Genomic DNA, 21327 nt, shown 5'->3' on the forward strand with positions numbered 1-21327 from the left:
ATTTAAGTGTTGTTTGGGGAGGACAAGGGGGGAGTAGAGAAGGGTCTTGAACATGAATTTGGAAAAGTACCTCATTCATTCCAGTTGGATCTGGCTGGGGGGCACTGGTGGGGGTGGAGACTTGAATACTAGCTTTGTGCTGAGGTGTGTAATTGGCACTGTAGCTGAAGTGAAGGCTCTTATTTGCAACCCCAGTTTTGATGCAAGCTTGTTCATAATGGCATAAGATAAGCAGTGCTTAAAAGTACAGCCTACAACAACCTCCAGTTTTGATGCTGTGGTCCCAAGGGTGGATTGGCTTCACATACCTTGTGGTTGTCTGGAGGTCGAGGATGATGTTAGTATTTTTTGGAGGTTGGAGAGAAGTCTACTGGTGTGGTGAAGCTGATTGTATTCCCATTATATTTTCTATGGCTTCCTAGTAGTCTTTTCTTGGAACAGTAGGGATAATCTCGTAGGTGTTGGAATGTTGTGACAGGAGGATGGTCTGGGTGTGTGTGGGTTCCATGGGTCCATTTGTTATTTACTCAATGTTCGAGGATTCTTTGGATCCAAAAATCTTGGGTATAGTCTAAGCCAAGGTTCCCCTATGTCTAGGTAATGGAATCAAACCAGTGGCTGGTGAAGGCTGGGTAGGCTCTTGGGGAATAACATGTCACTTAGTGGGGACAGGAATTCAGTCACTGATTGTTGTGATTGTGTTTCTTGATAAAGATGGTCAATTGCTCTAGGTGGTACCATTGTAAGTTAGTTTTTGAGTTTGGGTTAATGGGGCTACTCTTCACTCCATTCCACAGGGAAGTGTTGTGCAGTGGAGCAGGCGTGCAACAGAGGGATTTTAATTTTGGGGAGGGCTTTTGCTATCCATTTACTGCATTTGGGTGACATTGTCTGGGAATGGTTCACCAACCAGGTTGTGGTAATGGGGGACCATGTCTGTGAGGGATCTTTACTTAGCCCTCCTCCCCACACTGGGAAGAGCGGAATGGATCTTTAAGAGGGGCGCTGCTCAGTCTTTACATGGCTGCTGCCATAATGTGTTAGTTCCCCTATGTTCCAATCACAGAATCACCACTTGTGTAGATTGTTGTCTAAGGGAACTTCAGAGATTATGCTCTTTCACCCCCACTAATTTTTTTTATTTGTGGGGGACTTTCATGTGTTAAACTGAATATAATAAAGTTATCCTGTTAAATAGAGTGGGAGAGTAAAGTTTTAATGGTAACTGATAGTTTTCAGGTTCACTGTTCTCTTAGCAATTCTCAGATAGGAGTAGGTCCCAGAAGGAACCAAAAGGTGGTTGTGGGGGCAACAGTTGGTTGTCTTCTTCCAGGAAGTCCTTTCTCCCCAGATTCTCACCTCAAGAGTGATCCTGTTATCCTTATTTTTAGTACGGAGATGAATTGTATAGGGATGAAGGGTATCTCATAATTAATTTCATGACCAGTACTGGGTACCTTGAGAAATTAACCTTTGCTCCCCCTAATATCAACAAATAACTTTGAATGTCTCAATTTTTTACGTCATAATTCATTTCTATGAACTACATACATATACCAATTTTTTTTTTCTTTTATAAGGGAGGAAGCCAAAAACAAAGGCATAAAAAACCACTCCCTACCCATTCCATCCCTATCAAACTCCACTCCCCTCTAACCCTTTTCCCTCCCTCTTATCTTGGCACCTCTTGGATGATGGGACATCCCTGCATCTCATCCACTGCCCTGGGTCAGAACCAGTGTCACAAGACACAGCACATCCACAGCCATGGTACTGCTTCATTAAATTGGCGACACCCCCCCTCTCCATCCCCTCATGCAGAAAAGGAGAAGACAGGGAGAAAATCTCTTTGGGCTGACATCAAATTATTTTCTCACACATACTCCTTCACCCCACCATCCATTCCACCTCATGCATCATAGCATCATCTATAGACCATTCTCCTTTCACCTCCTGATCTTCTGTCCACCTACCCATACTTCCTCAAACAGACATTCCTCTCTTTCCCCATCCATCTATCTCAATCCTAGGTCGACCCCTCATGTTCACTCCTTCCCCACCTCTTTTACTAGTCTTTCTTTCACTCATTCTTTGCTATCTGGTGTCCAAACCATCCCAATACCTCTTTCATCAACCTTATCTCCCAACTCCCCTTTCCACCTTGTTCTCCTCATTTCTCACTCTATCCAGCCAAGATAACCCCTATCATACTTCTCAGACACCCTACATCTCAAACACATTGCATAACTCTCTCCTCTCTTCCTCTCTTATGTTTCCATGTTTCTGCCCCTTACAGTGACTGTCAGCACATAATCACTCCTTCTTACAATCTCCTACTCAGCATCCATTCCCAAAATGTCTTATTTCTCATTTAACACTTTTTAACTCCACCCAAGGCATGTACTCACTTCTCTCAATCTACTTTCTACCTCACACCTCCACTCCTCCCTTTCCTGCCACATTCACACGCACAAGTATCTATAAACTATCCACTCTCATCCAGTCTTCTTTCCCTGTTATACTTCACTTCCAGTCTTGCTGCTCACTTTCCTCCCCTTTGTACATCTCATTCCACCTTACTTTTACCCCCGTTTATCTTCAACTCCTTTCACACACCTTCCAAAACTCTGTCACCTAACTTCCTCAATCCCTCCTCTCGATCCTTAGTACAAGTGAAGTGTTGTCTGCAAATAACTACTGGCTTTATCTCCCACTTTGTCTCCATTTTCTTTATACCATCTTCCAATCCCTGATCCACTACCCTGTTGCATTTACCTCTCTCGCACCACATCATCCATATATAAATTGAAAACAGCCAGTGGCAGCATAACACATCCCTGACGTGAAGTCCCACCTCTTACTTCTAAAATCCACTCACTCTATCCATTTCTAATCCTGAACATGCTCTTACTACTCCTGGTAAAAACTCTTGACAGCTCCCTTAAAAGCCTTTCCTCCAATCACATAATATCTGCCTAGCAGTACCTCCCACAGTGGCCTTCCTGTCTACCCTGTGGGTCAAAAAGCCTTTTTCCAAATTCATAAAAGCCCAGAAACATTCCTTACCTTTTCTTATATGCTTTATTTCACATATCTACCACAAAAAATCTCGATCATACACAACCCCTACTCTGTCCTTTAAACCCACACTGGTTCCTCACCAATTACTCCCTCTGTTCCTTTCCTAATCCTTTCCAATCAAGAACCCTCCCATATGCCCTTTCCAAAACTACACTTAACAAGCTGGATCCCTCTGAATACTTACTACACTCACACTTGTCCCCCTTTCCCTCTGTAAAGTGGAGAAGACTATACAAGCACTCCTCCAGTCCTCTGGCACTCTACCCTCGTCTTTAATCAGTCATTAAATAATCTAATCCAGCCAGTCCACCATAACTGGTACCTCCTTTTTTCAGACAATTCTGCTATCGACATCCCACCCAACCCCAGGAGCCTTACCTTGCTCTCATCATTCTTAACCGCTGCCTTCCAACTTTCATCCTTCCCTTTATTTCTCCCTCCATTTTCCCATCACTCATTATGGTCATTTTTCTTAGCCCTTCCCACTTGCAAACTTACCTTTCCCTCCCTATTCCTCCTTCACATTTAACAACCCATAAAATACTCTGCCCATTCTCTTCCTCTAACTGCCTTACTCTTCCATTATCGTCGTCTCTTCATCTGCACCTTTTACCTTTTCTTCTCTACTTGATATGCCTCCCCTTCCTCTCTTACATTTTCTATAAAAACAACTAATTTTCTTAAAAAAAACAATCTACACTCTAATAAAACTCTTTCTTCAGAATGCTTGGAAAGTTTTTCAATCCTTTTGTTCTTCTCAACCCTTATTACATAAATGGGCGACAATTGTTTATTTTTTCCATTCCTCGACTGTACCCATAAAGAAGTTTACAACAAGAGAACTCCCAGCAAGATCCCATCATAATGCCAATCCCAATCGAGAACGAACATTTCCTTTTTTCTCAGGCATCTGAAAAAGAGGCATCTTTAGCAGGGACTTCAGGGCTGCTTCAAGGATTTTCAACTGTTGTGGGTTGGACATGTCACCATATACTTCTTTAAAAAAAAAAAAAAAAAACTGTCAAATCCACTCGAATTTGTAGACTCCATATTGAGCAAGGAAATATGTTTGTTTGGGGCTAGACATTTTACTAACTCCAGAAAGTCAAAAGAGGCCACACTGTACTTGTCTTGAACATATGGCATCAGGATCTGTATATTTGTTCACTGATTATTGTCTATATATGTGTATCTAACTAAATTTACCTAATTGTAATATACAGGAAAAGAGCAATGCTCATTAGGTCCTGTCTCCTATTTTCTAATTTTCCAACATATCTAGACTCAAATTCATATAGTATTCCATCTTAATCTATATCTTTGATTTCCAATTATATTTAGATTTGAACACATGTGTTGTTTGAGCTTGGGCTATATCACCTAAGCTATTCCACATATACATCTATATGGGAAACTATTTCTTCACATCCATCGACATGTGGTCTTTCTTAATTTACTTCCATGACCTCTTAAAGCCTTCCCATCTTTAATCAGGAGATCTCTTCTGTCAATGCAATCTATCCCCTTTAGTGACCTGAATACTGTAATCATATCACCTCTTTCTCTTCAATCTTTCAAAGTTGGTAGACCCAGTGCTTTTAGTCTTTCCTCATATGGTTTATCTGCCAGGCTGGAGACCAGTTTGTTTGCTCCCCTTTGTATTTTCTCAATCTTGCTTATATCCTTCACTATGTGTTGGGACCATACTGCTGACACATATTTCAGTCTTGGACGTATCAGGGTTTTTTCATTATCTTTTTATCCATGTAAAGGAACACCACTTTAATCTACTGCAGTAGTCCATGTCTTCCACAAATCTGCTTATGTGTCTGTCAGGTGACAGGTTGTCTTTTATCAACACTCCCAAATCTTTCTCTTCATTTGCTTTTGTAATGGGTTCACTTTCCAAGGAATAGTTTAAGGATAGCCTTTTGCCACTATTGCCCATTTCCAGTATTTTGCATTTTTTGGTATTGAATTTCATTTCCCATTCTTGACTCCATGCAAAAGTAATGTCTAGATCTTTTTGTAATATTCTACCATCCGCCTCATTTTTCACGCTTCTCGTGATTTTTGCATCACCTGCAAACATGTTGGCATAACTTGTAGTACCTTCCATCATGTCACTGACATAGTCAAGAAACATCATTAGTGCAAGTACTAAACCTTGTGGAACCCTGCTGGTTACTGCTCTCCAGCTTGACTTCTCGTCCTTTACTACTGCCCCAATATATCTTTCCTTCAAAAAGTCTTTAATCCATTCTAGTAGTTTGCTACTCAGTCCTCCAACATAATCCAATTTCCACATACATTGACTGTGAGGTATTTTATCAAATGCATTCTCTTGGTTCAGGTACACACAGTCCACCCAGCCCTCTCCCTCTCTTGCAGCATATCAATCCACTCTTGAGTAAAAGCTTAAAAGATGTGATGCACATGGCTTTCCAGATTAGAAACCAAAGTAACTCTGTCAGAATCTTCATCTTTTCATTATATTTGGTCGATTGATCTTTCAAAATCCTTTCACTTAATTTCACTATTGTGCTGGTTAGTGATACTAGGCTATAATTTAGTTGTGCTTTCTTGTTTCCACCTTTGTGAATTGGCACCATGTTTTTTCAACGAATAATAAGACTGTGGATCTTGTCCACTAGTTGTTCCCTACATTCTTTAAGTATCCAGTTTGAGATCCCATCAGGTCCTGAGGCTTTTGTCACATCCAATGATCCCAGGAGATTGAGCACTTCCCTCACTTCTACATTTATATCTGCTAAACCTGGTTTTTTGCTCCCCTCATTCTACACCTGTTGAAATATAAATATTTGTTATTGTGCATCTTGTATTGTTTTTGATTGAATGTTCAATGCAATGTACAGTAAGAATTTTGTCATTTGATTTATTGAATAATCTGTACTAAATTTGCATGTATAACAAAGTTCAGTTGCTAGGCCTGAGAGATTTCCCGCGCTAAGGGAGACATTATGCTTCTGCAAGTTAGTCATGGTGAAGCCACTGTGTAGAGAGGTTGATGGTGTATATTTTTGTCTGAACATAAACTTATTTGTGTCATGTGCATTGTGCCTTTGAAGAACCAATAAACAGTTAAGTGCTTTTTCTAAGCATTTATATAATACCCATAACTTTTAACACCTTCATCCCATGTCATTTATATATATATGTTGTATATATATATATATGTATATACATATATATATATATATATATATATTATATATATATATATATATATATATATATATATATATATATGTATGGCAAACATTATCGGAGCTAATGCAGAACCTTGTGGGACTCCACTCATTATTTCTTCCCAGGTTGAGGTTTTGTCTCTGAGTACCACACTCATTTTTCTCCTGTTCATGAAATCTTACATCCACTTCAATAACTTCCCTTGTACACCTGTTATTTCGAGTTTTCTTAGTAAACCTGAAAAAACAGTTTTCCACACAGAGTGGCATCTGGAACAAACAAGTGTGTGTGCAAAAAATATACACAAATTTAAGAGCAAACAAGACATGGTGAGATACAAAGACGGGACAACATAAGCATAGCTCCCCTTCTCTTAAGATATAACTAGGTAAATACACACACACAAGAGAAATAAAAGGGAGCATAAAAGGAAGCTCAAAGTTATAGAGGAGACCTGAGATAGAATAGTTTTCCCCACAGAGTGGTGGCTATATGGAACAAATTGAATGAAACAATAGTGTGTGCAAAAACCCTACATGAATTTAAGAGCAAATTAGACACTGCAAGATACAAGGACGGGACACCACAAGCATAGCTTCCCTTTTCGTAAGATACAACTGGGTAAATATACATACATACCAGTGGTTCTTTCCTCTTTATTGGGAATGGCTGAGTCAAAGCTCATACCCATCTCACCATATTCATGCACAATTAAAGATATACAAGAATAAAAAAAAAAAATAAAAAAAACTCATTCCTTCATATCTGTGTGACTGAATGAAACATTTTTTTTAACCTTTGAAATCCTAAGGTTTAATCAATTAACTTAATACAAACAACAATAAGAAAGTTTGATGACCACAAGAAATAAAACAGAAGTATAATATACACTGTAAAAAGTGTTAAATCTGAGGGTGTATTGTAAAATTTTTGTTGGAAAAACATACTTTTAATTACTGTAAGTACTTTAGTGAAAGTCTTGTTACTCAGAGTATGATGTATGATAACTATTACTGGAGTTCCAGTATGAAGGGTAATGTGGGGGCAAGACATATATGGGGGCGACACACAGTCACTCCCAAGAAAAAAAACATTGCTCAAATGACATCATGCTCTCTGGGGAAGAAGATCAAGATGTCCCACAGCAACACCATTTTGATTTGGCACCAGCTCTCTTGTTGTGGTTATCAGGTAAGATTTTTATTTTATCAAAGGTCCAATGACTGGGAAACCTTGAGGTGGATGTTATACTTGGCTAAATAGCTGAAGCTGATTTTCCACACATTGTGATTTCTCTCACCTCAAAAATTGAATTTTAGAAAAGATTTTTCCACTAATAGTATGACCTGCCCCAACATTACCCTATCAACCAAGAAATTAGAAAAATTAACTTGTTGTCCAAGTGCACCGAATGAATATATCAATTGAGATGCAATTCCTAATCTTCAATGAATATACATTATCATTATTGAAATGTAACTCTCAGCACTAATATGTCACAAAAAAAATGGTCTGATTCTTCATCCTGTCTCATAAGTCTTATAATCAAAATATGCACATCAGGCACTAATCAACCTCCCAACTAGATTTGAAGTCTGAAGCTCAACTTCAAATTGCACTAAAATAAATAACCAACAATACAATTTACTAATAATGAAATTATACATGGTTATTGAAAAAAATATGGATCTACTTAAAAAGAAAGTTCAGTTCAACTTGTCTGTAATAGGCCTTACTTAATTTTGTACTCATCTACAGCCACTTTTAAAGCACACAAATGAACAAAAAAAAAATTACTTCTTCAATAAAATCATTCATTCATTGCTCCAGTCATGGGGCCCATTCTATAAATAATCAACTACAGAAACGAGGCTTCTTCCTCAGTACAACAGTGGCACATCCCTGGTATGCAATCCCAGTACACACACGTGGATGTCAATTACAAAAGATCTGTATCTTGGACTTACCTATCAGTTAATTAAATTAAACCCACAGCCAGGACATCCTTATTGGAAAAAGGTGAACAGGTTTTTTTTTCTATGTTGTTCTGTAATAAAGACATCTCATACCTTTGCAACAATCAGTTTCTAAAATCTACTAAAGCTTTTTGAAATCAAGTTATTACAGACAACCAATTTTGTTTCACATTGCCAACATCAAATCTTTCATATTTATATTGATGACAATTCTCTACATTTAAAGCAGCAAAGATCAATGTCCTCCTTTACTGAAAGGTGACCTAAATTAAAAATAGCACAACCTTCATTAACAAAATGAAAATTCATATCGTAAATATAAAATTTCTTTTCTTTATCACCTTCAATTGACAATTGATTTGTTCATCAACTAAAGGCTTGGATGGATTAAAAGATCAGATATACAAAATGTTAGTGAAGATCATTCCTCAATTTAATTTTCAAACTGCTCTTTTGGAAAGGGTACATTTTGCAAAACAGCAAGGTAAAAACAAAAACAAAAATCAATCAACTCGCATAAAAAGTAATTGCAAACTAAATCTAAGTTTCTGGTTCATTTTGTTACCAAATGTGTAGCTTCCACATTTCTGATGGGGATGAATTCTGTTTGCAATAATGTTCTATGTAACAAATTAAATATCAACTGTCCATTGCAAGCTAAAAGAAACACTTCAAAATCCCATATCCTACTGATTCTTAAAGTGTAATCTCCAGTCACAAGCTGATTATCATTTTTCTCCATAACTCTTAACCACCTCTTCCATTCCTGTTCTTAAAGCCACTCAGCCCTAACAGCCCAAACCCAAACATCTAAAGTCTGGTAGGACATTCCAATCAAATGTTCTCAACCAATAGAAAATAAACCTACAAATAAATCACTTCTAATAACTGATCTTCAGTCATAGATCATTTCAGTCATTCTATTTTTCCTCCCATTCTTCTTCAGGTAAGTTATGATAATTAAACAGACACTTTTGCAGCATGTGGACTTGCTGATGCCACTGGAGATGAAGGAGATCCTGCAGGCTCCTTGGCATTGCTGACACCACTAGCAGCTGGACTGGAGGGCATGGCTAATGGTGATGGTGCTGATGCTAAAAAGATAAATGAAAGAAAATAAGTTACCACAGGAGTAGTAAGAAAAACACATACATATGGAATAGACTAAACATATATATAACAAAAGACCTTTTTCCCATTATAAGGGAGTGACTGAGTCAAACCATACAACTACCTTATACCTGAGCATCTCATTGTCCTCCACCAGTACTCAGGTCAAAGGCAATACAGCAAGACACAGTGCTCCTTCAGATCATCCATTCAACAAATTTATGAAATAAACAAGAATATCTCTTGAGGCCACTTATTTCTTCACCTATGTAGAACCAATCTCCATTTACTATCTTTTACACTCTTGCCCAACAGACATTCTTTTTGCATCCAATGTGCCATTATGAATAAACACAAATACACAACAATTTTAGTGGAACCTCTATTCAAACTTAATTCATTCTATAAGGTCATTTGAATATGGAATTGTTTGAATACTAGATTAAACTTCCCACAATGAATGCCCTTATAAGGGCACCCACTTCAACCCATTCCACCCTTTCCTTCCTCTCATCTTAGCTCCTTGTGACTGAAGGGTCATCTCTGTCTCCCACCCACTACCCCATGTCAAAAGCAATGCAGCATGGCTGCTTCACTTAATTGGTGACCTCCCCCCTCCATTCCCTCATGTGGAAAATAGAGAGACTGGAGAAATCCCTTCAGACTGTGTCAAAGCATCATTCACAAATAACAATTCCCTACTCCCTCCATCTTCTGCCCCCTCCTTTTCTTGCATCATAGTATCATCTATACACAGCCATTCTCCACTCACCCCTATCTCCTGCCTTCTCCCTTCCCAGCTCAACAGACACACTCTTGCTCAAACCCCTTTCATTCGATACATCCATAAGAATAAAGTAAATTTATTCTAGAACACTCAAAAAATGCTAAATTAATATTTTTCTAAATTGGAAATGATGCACATTTAAATCTGTATATTAAAAATTACACGTAGAACATCATACTTGAAAACTGTTTCTGTATCACTATCACCAGCCCATTGTTTTTTTCATTAATACACAATAACAAGAGTTTTTTCCATCTTTTCCAGTCCACATGAAGACTAAATCAGACACATCTGTGGATGATATTACCAAATCAGAAGTTATTTTTCACTAAAAACGGATATGGGAAATTTGACAAGATGCACATTAGTGTCAAATTTCCCATATCCATTTTAAGATACTAGTATCAACCTTGATCTATAATATTCACTATACATATAGTGGATTTTGCCATACCATATTGAGTGGCCAGGTCTGAAGGAACAATTCCAGTTTACAAAGTGAAACAAGTTCTTTTCACAGCTTGTTCTTCTAATTGCTTTCCTTTAATGATTTTTTCTTTTAACTTTCTTCTTTGGATACATACACTGTGAGTAATCATCACCAAAGACATGTCCCCAGGCAAGCAGATAAACAAAATAGTTGGAGAAACCTACAATTCGTTAAAATGAATAAAGGTGTTTTTAATTACTTGGATGAGGTAATGGTAAAGAAAATGCTAGTCACACTGATAAGACCAAGCTTGGAATACATAGTGACACTATGGACACCCAGTACAAAAAAGAATATAAGGAAAATAGAATCCAAAGACCAACGACAAAGATGGGTCCGACACTCAAAACTGACATATGAGGAGAGATTGTCTACACTGGAACTACCAACCCAGGAACAAGGAAGATAAAGAGGTGATCTGTTGGGCATTTACAGAATTATAAAAGACATGGAAGTCCTTGATAGAGAAGACTTATTAAATTGGGATAGAAGAAAAACAAGGGGACATGCAAAGAAACTCAAAAAGGACAGCTATAGAAGAGATCTGGAAAAAAAAAAAAAAAAAAAAAGTTTTCCACACAGAGTGCTGGATGTCTGGAACAAACTGGACAAAACAATAGTATGTGTAAACACCATACAAGAATTTAAGAACTAGATGTTGTGAGATACAAAGACGGGTCACCACGACCATAGCTCCCCTTCCCGTATAATACAATTAGGTAAATACATACTGGTCTCCCTTACAAGTACAATAGCCAAAATTTGTGAGAATGTTATCAAAAGTAGATGGACTAAACATCTGGAGGAGAACACTATACTAAATTTGAGACAATTCAGATTTAGACAGGATAGGTCATGTGCCACAAATTTTGTTTCTATTCAAGGTTACAAAGGATTACAAAGGCGGAGCATGGCAACAGGAGACCTTTTCATCCATATCTAGGTTGGATAAAAAAAAAAATAAAATAAAAAAAAAAATAATAATAATAATAATAATAATAATGATAAATAAATAAAATAAAAATAAAAACTATAATAATGTAATAAATAAAATACATAAATACATAGGTATAGTTAAATAATAAACTAACAGGAAAATAGTAAATAATAATAAACTGACATATAACTAATAATGAGAATTAAGCAAATAATAATAAACAAACGGACAAATGATAACAAAACAAACAAATAATATAAAATAAATTATAGTAATTACAGCATCTTGCTTAAGTGTTTATCTAAATGATTCTTAAAGCTTCGAACTGAACTACATTGCACTGCCTCTGCAGAAAGTTTATTCCATTAATTAACTACACAGTTGGCGAAGTTGTTTCTATCCACTTCCAAATTAAATCTATTTCCAGACAGTTTGAGACCATTATTTCTTATCAGATTCTCATTCAGTGTGAAAATTTTGTCACTTTTGATGTCAATTCCCTTTAGAATCTTAACTCCTTCACTCCGGGCCAAAATCTCGCGGGCAGCATTAGCTGCAGATGTGCAATGTTGCATCATGATACTCACATTATAAAAAATAAAGTCACTGCTGTATTGCTCATTCTCTATTTCATGTGTGAATTTTGATAACCATAGAAAATATGATGAAGCCAGTTTACAGAGTATGGGGGTCACGCAGGTACGACTACAATAAATATAATCAAGACACCAACATCGGCATCCTCGCGTCCCCCTTGCTCCTCATGACGCCTACGGAGGCGTCATCGTATCGAAGGGGTTAAAGACCTGTATCAATTCACCTCATCTATGCTTTTTTAGGCAAAACAGATTCATATGTTTTAGTTGATTTTCATATTATTTATTTTCTATATTTGGAATCAGTTTTGTGGCTCACCGTTGTACCTTTTCCAATCTGTCAATGTCTTTAATGAGATTCGGTGACCATACGGAAACAGCATATTCCAAATGTGGAGGAACTAACTATTTATATTGCTTGTTAATTAGAGATGGACTTTTGAAGTCAAAAGATCATGCAATCAGTCCTAGGATCTTATTTGCTTTCTCAGAGGCTGAAATACATTGCTTGGATGATTTGAGATCATTACTGATAATTATACCGACATCTTTTCACTATCCACTTTTGTTAAAAAATATCCAAATAACTTATAATCGTACTTACTGTTATTTCTACCTATGTGCATTACCTTGCATTTGTGTTAAATTTCATTAGCCACTTTTCAGATCATTGCTGTAATTTATCTAAATCTTCTTGAATATCTAATTGGTTTAAGTGATTATTTGCCATTCTGCACAGTTTTGTATCATCAGCAAATTTGGAAACAGTAGATTTTAGTCCATGGTCTATATAATTTATATATACTATGAATAGAAGTGACCCAAGAACAGAAACCTGAGGAACTCCAATTGTATCATTTTTCCATCCAGAAGTTTTTCCATTTAAAACAACTCTCTGTTTTCAATCATTCAACCAATTACTAGTCCAACTTAATAGGCTACCACTTATTATGTTAATATATATAATACAAGAAAGGGATGGATGGGCAGACTGTGCTTTCCTAGATTTACAAAAGGGGTTTGATAAAGTACCACAAAATATTATTAAGAAAACTCGAAACAACAGGAGGTATACAAGGAAAATTATTGAAATACATGGAAGATTTCTTGCATGGGAGAAAAATGACAGTGGTGCTCAGAGATAAAAATTCTACTTTGGAAGAAATGATAAGTGGAGTCCCACACGTTCAGTATTGGCTCCAAAAATGTTTGCTATATATGTAAATGACATGGATGACAGTGTAGAATGTTACATGAACTTCTTTGCGGATGATGCAAAACTACTAAAGAGAGTAAGTACAGAAAAAGACTGTGAATTGCTACTGAGAGATCTGAACAAAGTCTAGGAATGGAGTCAAAAGTGGGAAGTGAACTTCAAGATCAAGAAATGTACTAGAATGGAATTTAGAAAAAGTAAAAAAAGAATATCAGAATACAAAATCAGTGCAAAGGAAGTAAAGAAAGTTGGTTCCGAAAAGGACCTAGGAATAATCATCACCAAAGACATGTCCCCAGACAAGCTGATAAACAAACCAGTCAGAGATCAATAAAGGTGTCTTTTAATTACTTGGATGAGGAAATGGTAAAGAAAATACTAGTCACACTGATAAGACCAAGACTGGAGTATGCAGCAACACTATGGACACCCAGTACAAAAAAGAATATAAGGAAAATAAAAATAATCCAAAGACCAATGATAAAGATGGCTCCAACACTCTCAAAACTGACATGTGAACAAAGACTGTCTAAACTGGAATTACCAACCCTGGAACTAAGAAGAGAAAGAGGTGATCTGTTGGCCATTTATAGAATTATGAAAGCCATGGAAGTCCTTGACAGTGAAGACTTATTAAATTGGAATTGAAGAAAAACAAGGGGACATGAAAAGAAACTCAAAAAGGACTTATAGAAGAGATCTGGGAGAGAGGAAAAAAAAATACATGAATTTAAGAATAAACTAGATGCTGCAAGATACAAGGATGGGACACCACAAGCATAGCTCCTCTTCCCATAGAATACAACTAGGTAAATACACACACACACTAAATTGGGATAAGAGAAACACAAGAGGACATAGAAAGAAACTCAAAAAGGACAGTTATAAAAGAGACCTGGAGAGAAAAAAAAAAAAGTCCTCAGAGAGTGGTGCATGTATGGAACACTCTAGACAAAACAATAGTGTGCAAAAACAAAACAAGAATCTAAGAGCAAATTAGATATGGCGAGATACAGACATGGGACACCACAAGCGTAGCTCCTTTTCCTGTAAAATACAACTAGGTAATATGCACACACACATACACGTCTTCATTCTATCTAAACACCACAGAATAAAGAATCACAAAAAGTTTCAAGAACATTAAGTGTAGGATGTTTACCAATCATGAGTTGATAAACTGACCATATGACTCTTTGTTGCTCTTGTAATAAATTGTCAGCTTTGTATGGTTGAGTTATTAGAGCAATGTTCAAATATAGGAGCAATATTTTAAAATAAAAATGTTCAAACTTTAGACCATTTAAAGATGTTCCACTGCATTTAACTTATGACATGTTAAACTCCAATTGCATATATACAAAATTATATGAACACAATAAATCACATAATGACAAAATTATCAGTCATTAACTTGATAGGAATAAAAAATACTCTGGTAGATTAGTGTAAACCAGTGGTGAAGGTGATGGTGGTGGGAAGAGTACTCAGACTGGATCAGGAGTTTTCATTCCCATACATGTTTATGGTGCTTTCCCTTGACACAGACAAGTTAGCCCAGTCTTAATATAGTGAGACCTCTCATTAACGGACCTTAATTAGTTGTGTCTGTGGTGTTTCCGGTGTGTTTTCGGTATTTTGGAGTGGTTTTTGGGTGGCATAGTGATTGCACGCACTAATCAACAGCACTAAAAACACAGAAAACACAGCAAAAACACTGCAACCACAGCTAATTAACATCCGTTAATGAGAGGTCTCACTGTATTTATATAAAAATTACTGCATGTTGCAAGACCACTACTTGGAGGTACCCATCACTGATCCCTGTGATGACACACCAAAAGTTTTCTTGAAGTCAGAGTATTATATAAGCAGCATATCCATCTAATTTCATTTGACAGGTGTCAGTGAATCTGACTTTCACAATTTGAGATTTAATCTTTCTGTTTTCAATGACAATATTTTAATCTAGCATTGTTTTTCTTTTCCAGGCATTTCAACCATATTTCTCTCTAAATTTTTCATTATTTTGCTTGCCATGCTAGCTTCTGACACTAGTTGTCTACAGTAGACCCACTATTACATATTTCATTAATCTGCTTCACAGTAACTTATGTTTCTGAATTCCCCTCTTCAAAAAAATGTCAACACATTTCATGCTTCTGAACATATATTTGAATGCTCTGCTCTCTCTTTTTTATCTAATAAATGAGATGGAATGAGAGGACCAGGGATCTTCCTTTCCATATTTTTCTTCTGCCAAGAATCATGGTATGCTTTTACTTGGATAACTTACTAGGATGAAAAGGCCACTGTGTGTAATTTGTTGACTGATTGGCTGACTGATAATTATCTATATACCTTATAAGGGAGGTAGCCAAATCAAAAGGTATGTACCCACTCCCACCCATCACACTTTCCCTACTCTCATTTTAGCTCCTTGTGGATGAAGGGTCATCCCAGTATCCCACCCAATGCCCTGGGTCAGAAGCAATGCAGCAAGACACAGCATATCCACAGCAAGGTTGTTTCACTTAATTGGCAACCCCCTCTCTCCATCCCTTCATGCAGAAAATATAAAAGACAGGGACAAATCCCTTTGGGCTGCATCAAAAATCATTCACACATAACCACTCCCTAGCTCATTCCATCACAGTATCATCTATATACAGCCATTCTCTCCTCACCCATATCTCCTGCCTTCTCCTTTTCTTGCTCAACAGACATTTTCCTCTTGCTCAAAGCTCCTTTCACCCCCTCCATCCATCTCTTCCTGGGTCATCCCCTCAAGATCACTCTCTTCATCTCTGCCTTCCACACTTCTTTTATTAATCTTTCTTCACTAATTCTTTACATATGTCCAAAGCACCCCAATACTCTTTCATCTGCCCTATCTGCCATCTATTTTTCCACCCCAGCTCTCCTACTCACTACCTTGTTTCTCACTCTATCCAACCTTGCAGCCCCTATCATACTTTTCAGACATTTCATCTCAAACACATTTAAACTTCTCTCTACCTCTCTTAAATTCTAAGTCTCAGCTCCATACAGTGCCACTGACACAATTACCCCTTCATACAGTCTCCTTATATCCATTCCCAGATGCCTTTTTCTCAAGACACTTTTTAGTCCCCCAAAACAGTTACTTGCTTCTCTCAATCTACAATTTACCTACACTCCTCCCTTTCCTGCCACATGTGACCCCAAATACCTAAAATTATCCACTTCTTCTAGCCTCTCTCTTTGAAAACTTACTTCCAACTCACTGCCATCCTCTCACCTTACTTTTACTAACAAATTCAACTTTCTCTTATGACATACCTTCCCAAACTCCATCACTGCCTTAATCCCCATCTGACCCTGTCACATGCAGTGTCATCCACAAACAACAACTGTCTCACTTCCCACTTTTCTCTACTTTCTTTAACCATCTCCAGTCCCCTGCCTATTACCCTCACATTTACCTCCCACACCACCTCATCCATGTACACATTGAAGAATCACAGCAACATGCCACATCCCTAATGCAGCCCCACTCAAACCACTCGCCCTTTCTATTTCCAATTCTAACACAGGTTCTACTACTCTCATAAAAAAATCTTGACCGCCCTTAACAGCTTTCCCCCAATCCTATATATCTGCAATACCTCCCCCAATGCCTTCCTGTCTATCCTGTCATAAGCCTTTCCCAAATCCATAAAGGCCCCCCAAAAATCCTTACCATTTCCTAAATCTTTCACATAATGCCTTCCCACAAAAATCCGATCCATGCAACCCCTACCTTCCCTAAACCCACACTGCTCCTCACCAATTACTCACTGTTCCTCTGCTAATCTTCTCAATTAAAACTCTCTCATAAGCCTTCCCAACTACACTCAACAAACTGATCCCTCTGAAACTACTACAATCACATTTGTCCCCTTTTCCCTTGTAAAGCAGAACTATACAGGTACTCCTTCGGTCCTTCAGTACTCTACCCTCCCTTAGACACACATTAAACAGCCTCACTAGCCAGTCTGCTATTACTGTACCTCCTTTCTTCATACACTCCATATAACACCCATCAAACCCAAATGCCTTACCTGCTGTCATTATTTTCAAAACTACTTGTACCTTATCTTTTCTTATTTCTCCTACACTTTCCTCTCCCATTACTGTCATTTTTAGCACCTTCCAGTGCTACCACTAATCCCTCCATACTTGACAGCTCTCTAAAATACTCTGGCCATCTTCCCCTTACCACCTCCTCTTCCGTTATCATCTGTCCATCTGCTCCTTTTACCTTTTCTTCTCTCTACTTGACCCATCTCACTTTCCTCTCTTAACTTCCTTCCAAAACATCTTTTTATTACTTTTAATATTTTCTTTCATACTCCTCCCATATTTTACATCTGCTCCCTTTTTGCCTCCTTATCTTTTGTTTTGCTTCCCTCCTTTTTTATTTATACTTCTTATATTTTTCTCTTGTCCTATTTTACAACCAATCCCTGAATGCCCACTTCTTTTCTACTACCTTCTTCACTTCATCATCCTAACACTCACTACCCTTCCTTCAATTCCCTCCCATCCTCTTTGGTCCACATACTATCTATGCACACCTTGTCATTCCCTCCTTCACCCCCAGGTAAATACAATTAGGGAAATATGCACATGTATATATATATAATAGTGTACCATTGTAATTAAACATCTACAACCTAATACCAGCACCTAACAACACATCCATATAAAATCACATATACAAATCACAAAACAACCACTCCAAATTTGACCACCAAATTCCATACCAATCCCCCAAGACATAAGTCCTAAAGAGAAATCCCGCTCACAACAGGCAAGAGCCACATTAGCATGACCATGTTCAGGCCACCATCCATCTTTAAAACAATACTATTACCACATAACAGGCCTGGTCGCAGAAGCAAATTGCCCCAGATACGATCACCACACAAAAGGTGCAAAACACCTCATCCCACATTGCCCTTCTCTAGCCTTACTCTAACAAAATATCTCTGAGTGACTTGTGGGCCAATACAATGGGTATTTACCTAGTTGTATTTTACGAAACGGGACCTATGCTCATTGTAACCCGTTTTTGTATCTCTCCACATCCAGTTTTTTCTTGAAATCGTGTATAGTTCTGGCATTCACTGTTTCACTGTTCAATTTGTTCCAGACATCGATCACTCTCTGTGGGAAACTATTCTTTTTCAGGTCTCTTCTGTAACTGTCTTTCTTTACTTTCTTTTCGTGTCCTCTTGTTTCCCTCTTGTCCCATTTTAATAGGTCATCTCTATTGAGAATTTCCATCCCTTTCATAATTCTGAAAATGGTCAACAAATTGCCTTTCCTTTCTCTGCTCCAATGTTGACAACTGTAATTTCTCCAATCTTTGTTCATATGTCAAATTTGATAGTGTGTGCCATTTTTGTCGCTGCTCTTTGGATTCTTTCTAATTTTCTTGTGTTTTTCTTTGTGCTAGGTGCCACATTGATATACCATATTCTAATTTCGGTCTTCTCAATGTAATAATTATTTTCTTAACCATCTCCTCATCCATGTAGTCAAAAGGCCACTTTCATTGATCTTAATAGGTTGTAGGTCTCTCCAAATAACTTATTTACATGCTTGTCAGGTGTCAAATCACTTGCTGCTAATTATCTGGGAGCTATGGGTCTCATGCAAGATAGACCAAGACAATGGATTGACTGACTAATATGAGCTTATAGTAGTAAGTGGAAAGAAGTATTCAGTTGTCAGTTTTATTTACCAAGACCTGTCTCATCTTTATAAGGGAGGTAACCAAGCATGTACCTACTCCCACCCAATTCACTCCCCTCCACCACCCTTCTTCTCTCACATCATAGCTCCTCATGGATGATGGGTCATCCCTGTATCCTGCTCACTGTTCTGGGTCAGAAACAATGCAGCAAGACACAGTACATCCACAGCAAGGCCACTTTACTTAATCAGCGGTCCCCTTCTCTGTCCCCTCATGCAGAAAAAGAGGTGTGGAGAAAGCCCTTCAGACTGTGTCAAAATATCATTCACAAATATGCATCCCCTAACCCCAATCCCCCACCCCTCACTTCCATAACAGTATTATCTATACACAGTCACTCTCCATTCATCCCTATCTCCTGCCTTCTCCCTTTCTTGCTCAATACCCCCTTCATTACATTCATCCATCTCATCCTTGGTCATTCCCTCAAATTCACTCCCTCTACTTCTGTTGTCAGTTCTGCTCTTGTGAAAAGGTGAAGGAAATATAGTCAAAGTTAAAAGAGAGCCATCCCAGGCCTGGTCCAGACACCAAGTGTCAGCCCCTCAGGACTGCATCTCATAGGACCACTACTTCCAGGTGCCTGTCCTTGGTTTCAATAAAGAGGAATACATACTGTGCACCAGGGACAAGTAATAATTGTTGCCCTGAGTTTCACCAACCTGAAACCCACAAGTTCACAGTAACCAGCAATGGTACTTTGGCTATCTCACAAATCTCTCAATTAAAGAATTCTGGACTGTCTTTTTTGCAAAAGTCTGTGTCAATATCACTGATTAATTATGAAAGGATGGAACAACTGCTACTTGTCAAATTTTCTGATATGAAATGTGAGGGGTAAATACACATAACTGCAAAAGATTTTGAACATAGTCTTGAGACTGGGTGCCAACCAGGTTGTTGATGGGTTTTAAAGATGGGCCATAGGGAGGTGATTCTTTCAAATATCCATTTTGTAGGGTCAACAAGAGCAAGTGCCCATCATTGGTCCTACCAGGGACAAGTAAATGAAGTACTTAGTTACCACACAGAATAATGAAAAAAATTATGGCTGACATACAAGAGGGCAAGACATTAATGAAATAGTATATGTGGGGGCAAAATAGTGAAATGAACACGTATACTGTACATGATATGAAAGAAAAAGGTGTCCATAGACTGGATAAATTACATGTCATTGATGATTTTTCTGAGAAACTGAGTGAACTGCAATCAAACTAAAGTGATAAGAATCTAATAAAAAAAAAAAAAAATGAAGAACAAGCGACTGAAATACATCCTTTAAAAAAATGCCACAAATAAACAACACAAGCAACAAAGAACACAATGTAGAAAAGATGCTACTGTGGGCCTCACCACACACACACATACTTGCTGCTGGTGTGGTGGTTGTTGCTGTTGTTGTTGCCGGTGTGGTTGCAGACGTACGGTTGTTGTTGCCTCGTGACCTGTGTTTGCCACCCCTTCGGCTGCGCTGCTTCTTGCCGCCTCCCACCCCTCCACCCGCTACACTCTGATCTCCGCCAAAGTTCTGTGGGGGTTATAACCCACCATGCATGTTTCAATTTCTCCATCACTAAGCTGCAATTTTATCTTTCTAAGTTAAAATCAACTTTCCTTATGAACTTTATAGAACTCAGAAATAAAACTACTGACATACAATAGTCATCTGACTTAAGAGAAAAATTAGAAGTATTTATTTTTACCAATTCAGAATATGGTTTGCATTTCAATCATACTATTCTATTACTATTACTGCTGTGTGCAACTTGAAATATTTTGTATCTACTGATACATTTATAACTATATTTATAGATTCATGAATTATCTTTGAAACTAATGATGTAACTGAGAAAATGTAAACAGTAGTTCAATAAAACATTAATATAGATCACAACTAGAGAATTATTGTAACCTTCATGCAAAAGACAGCAATGAATCATGCAATAGAGGAATCCTTGAAAGACTTGAAATCTACAAAGGTTGCTACCTACACATTACCATCCCAATGTGCAACAAATGAGAAAAATCCAACAAATATAATTGCCGTGCTGTATAAAAATATATATATATATAAAACTCATTAAATCACCTACAACCCATACAAAAAGTAGCACCAAACACAATTGGAAAGCATACTGT

The 21327-nt window shown here is 37.6% G+C and overlaps 1 protein-coding gene across 3 annotated transcripts in view; it reads right to left on the minus strand.

Moving 5' to 3' along the window:
- Positions 1–8924: 8924 nt before the first annotated feature.
- LOC143032846 (GTP-binding protein 1-like) overlaps positions 8925–21327 on the minus strand; it is a 135859-nt gene continuing 123456 nt past the window's right edge. For 2 of the 3 annotated variants that reach the window (XM_076198011.1, XM_076198020.1), the window contains 2 exons: positions 20557–20716; positions 8925–9361 (listed from right to left, as the gene is read on the minus strand). In XM_076198011.1, coding sequence (XP_076054126.1) covers positions 9228–9361; positions 20557–20716 — 294 coding nt within the window. In that variant the 3' untranslated portion in view covers positions 8925–9227. The remainder of the gene's footprint in view (positions 9362–20556; positions 20717–21327) is intronic. The other variant, XM_076198030.1, reaches the window with a different exon arrangement.

This window comes from Oratosquilla oratoria, chromosome 1, assembly GCF_046742065.1.
Source record: "Oratosquilla oratoria isolate Oo_2021 chromosome 1, ASM4674206v1, whole genome shotgun sequence".
NCBI lineage: Eukaryota > Metazoa > Arthropoda > Malacostraca > Stomatopoda > Squillidae > Oratosquilla > Oratosquilla oratoria.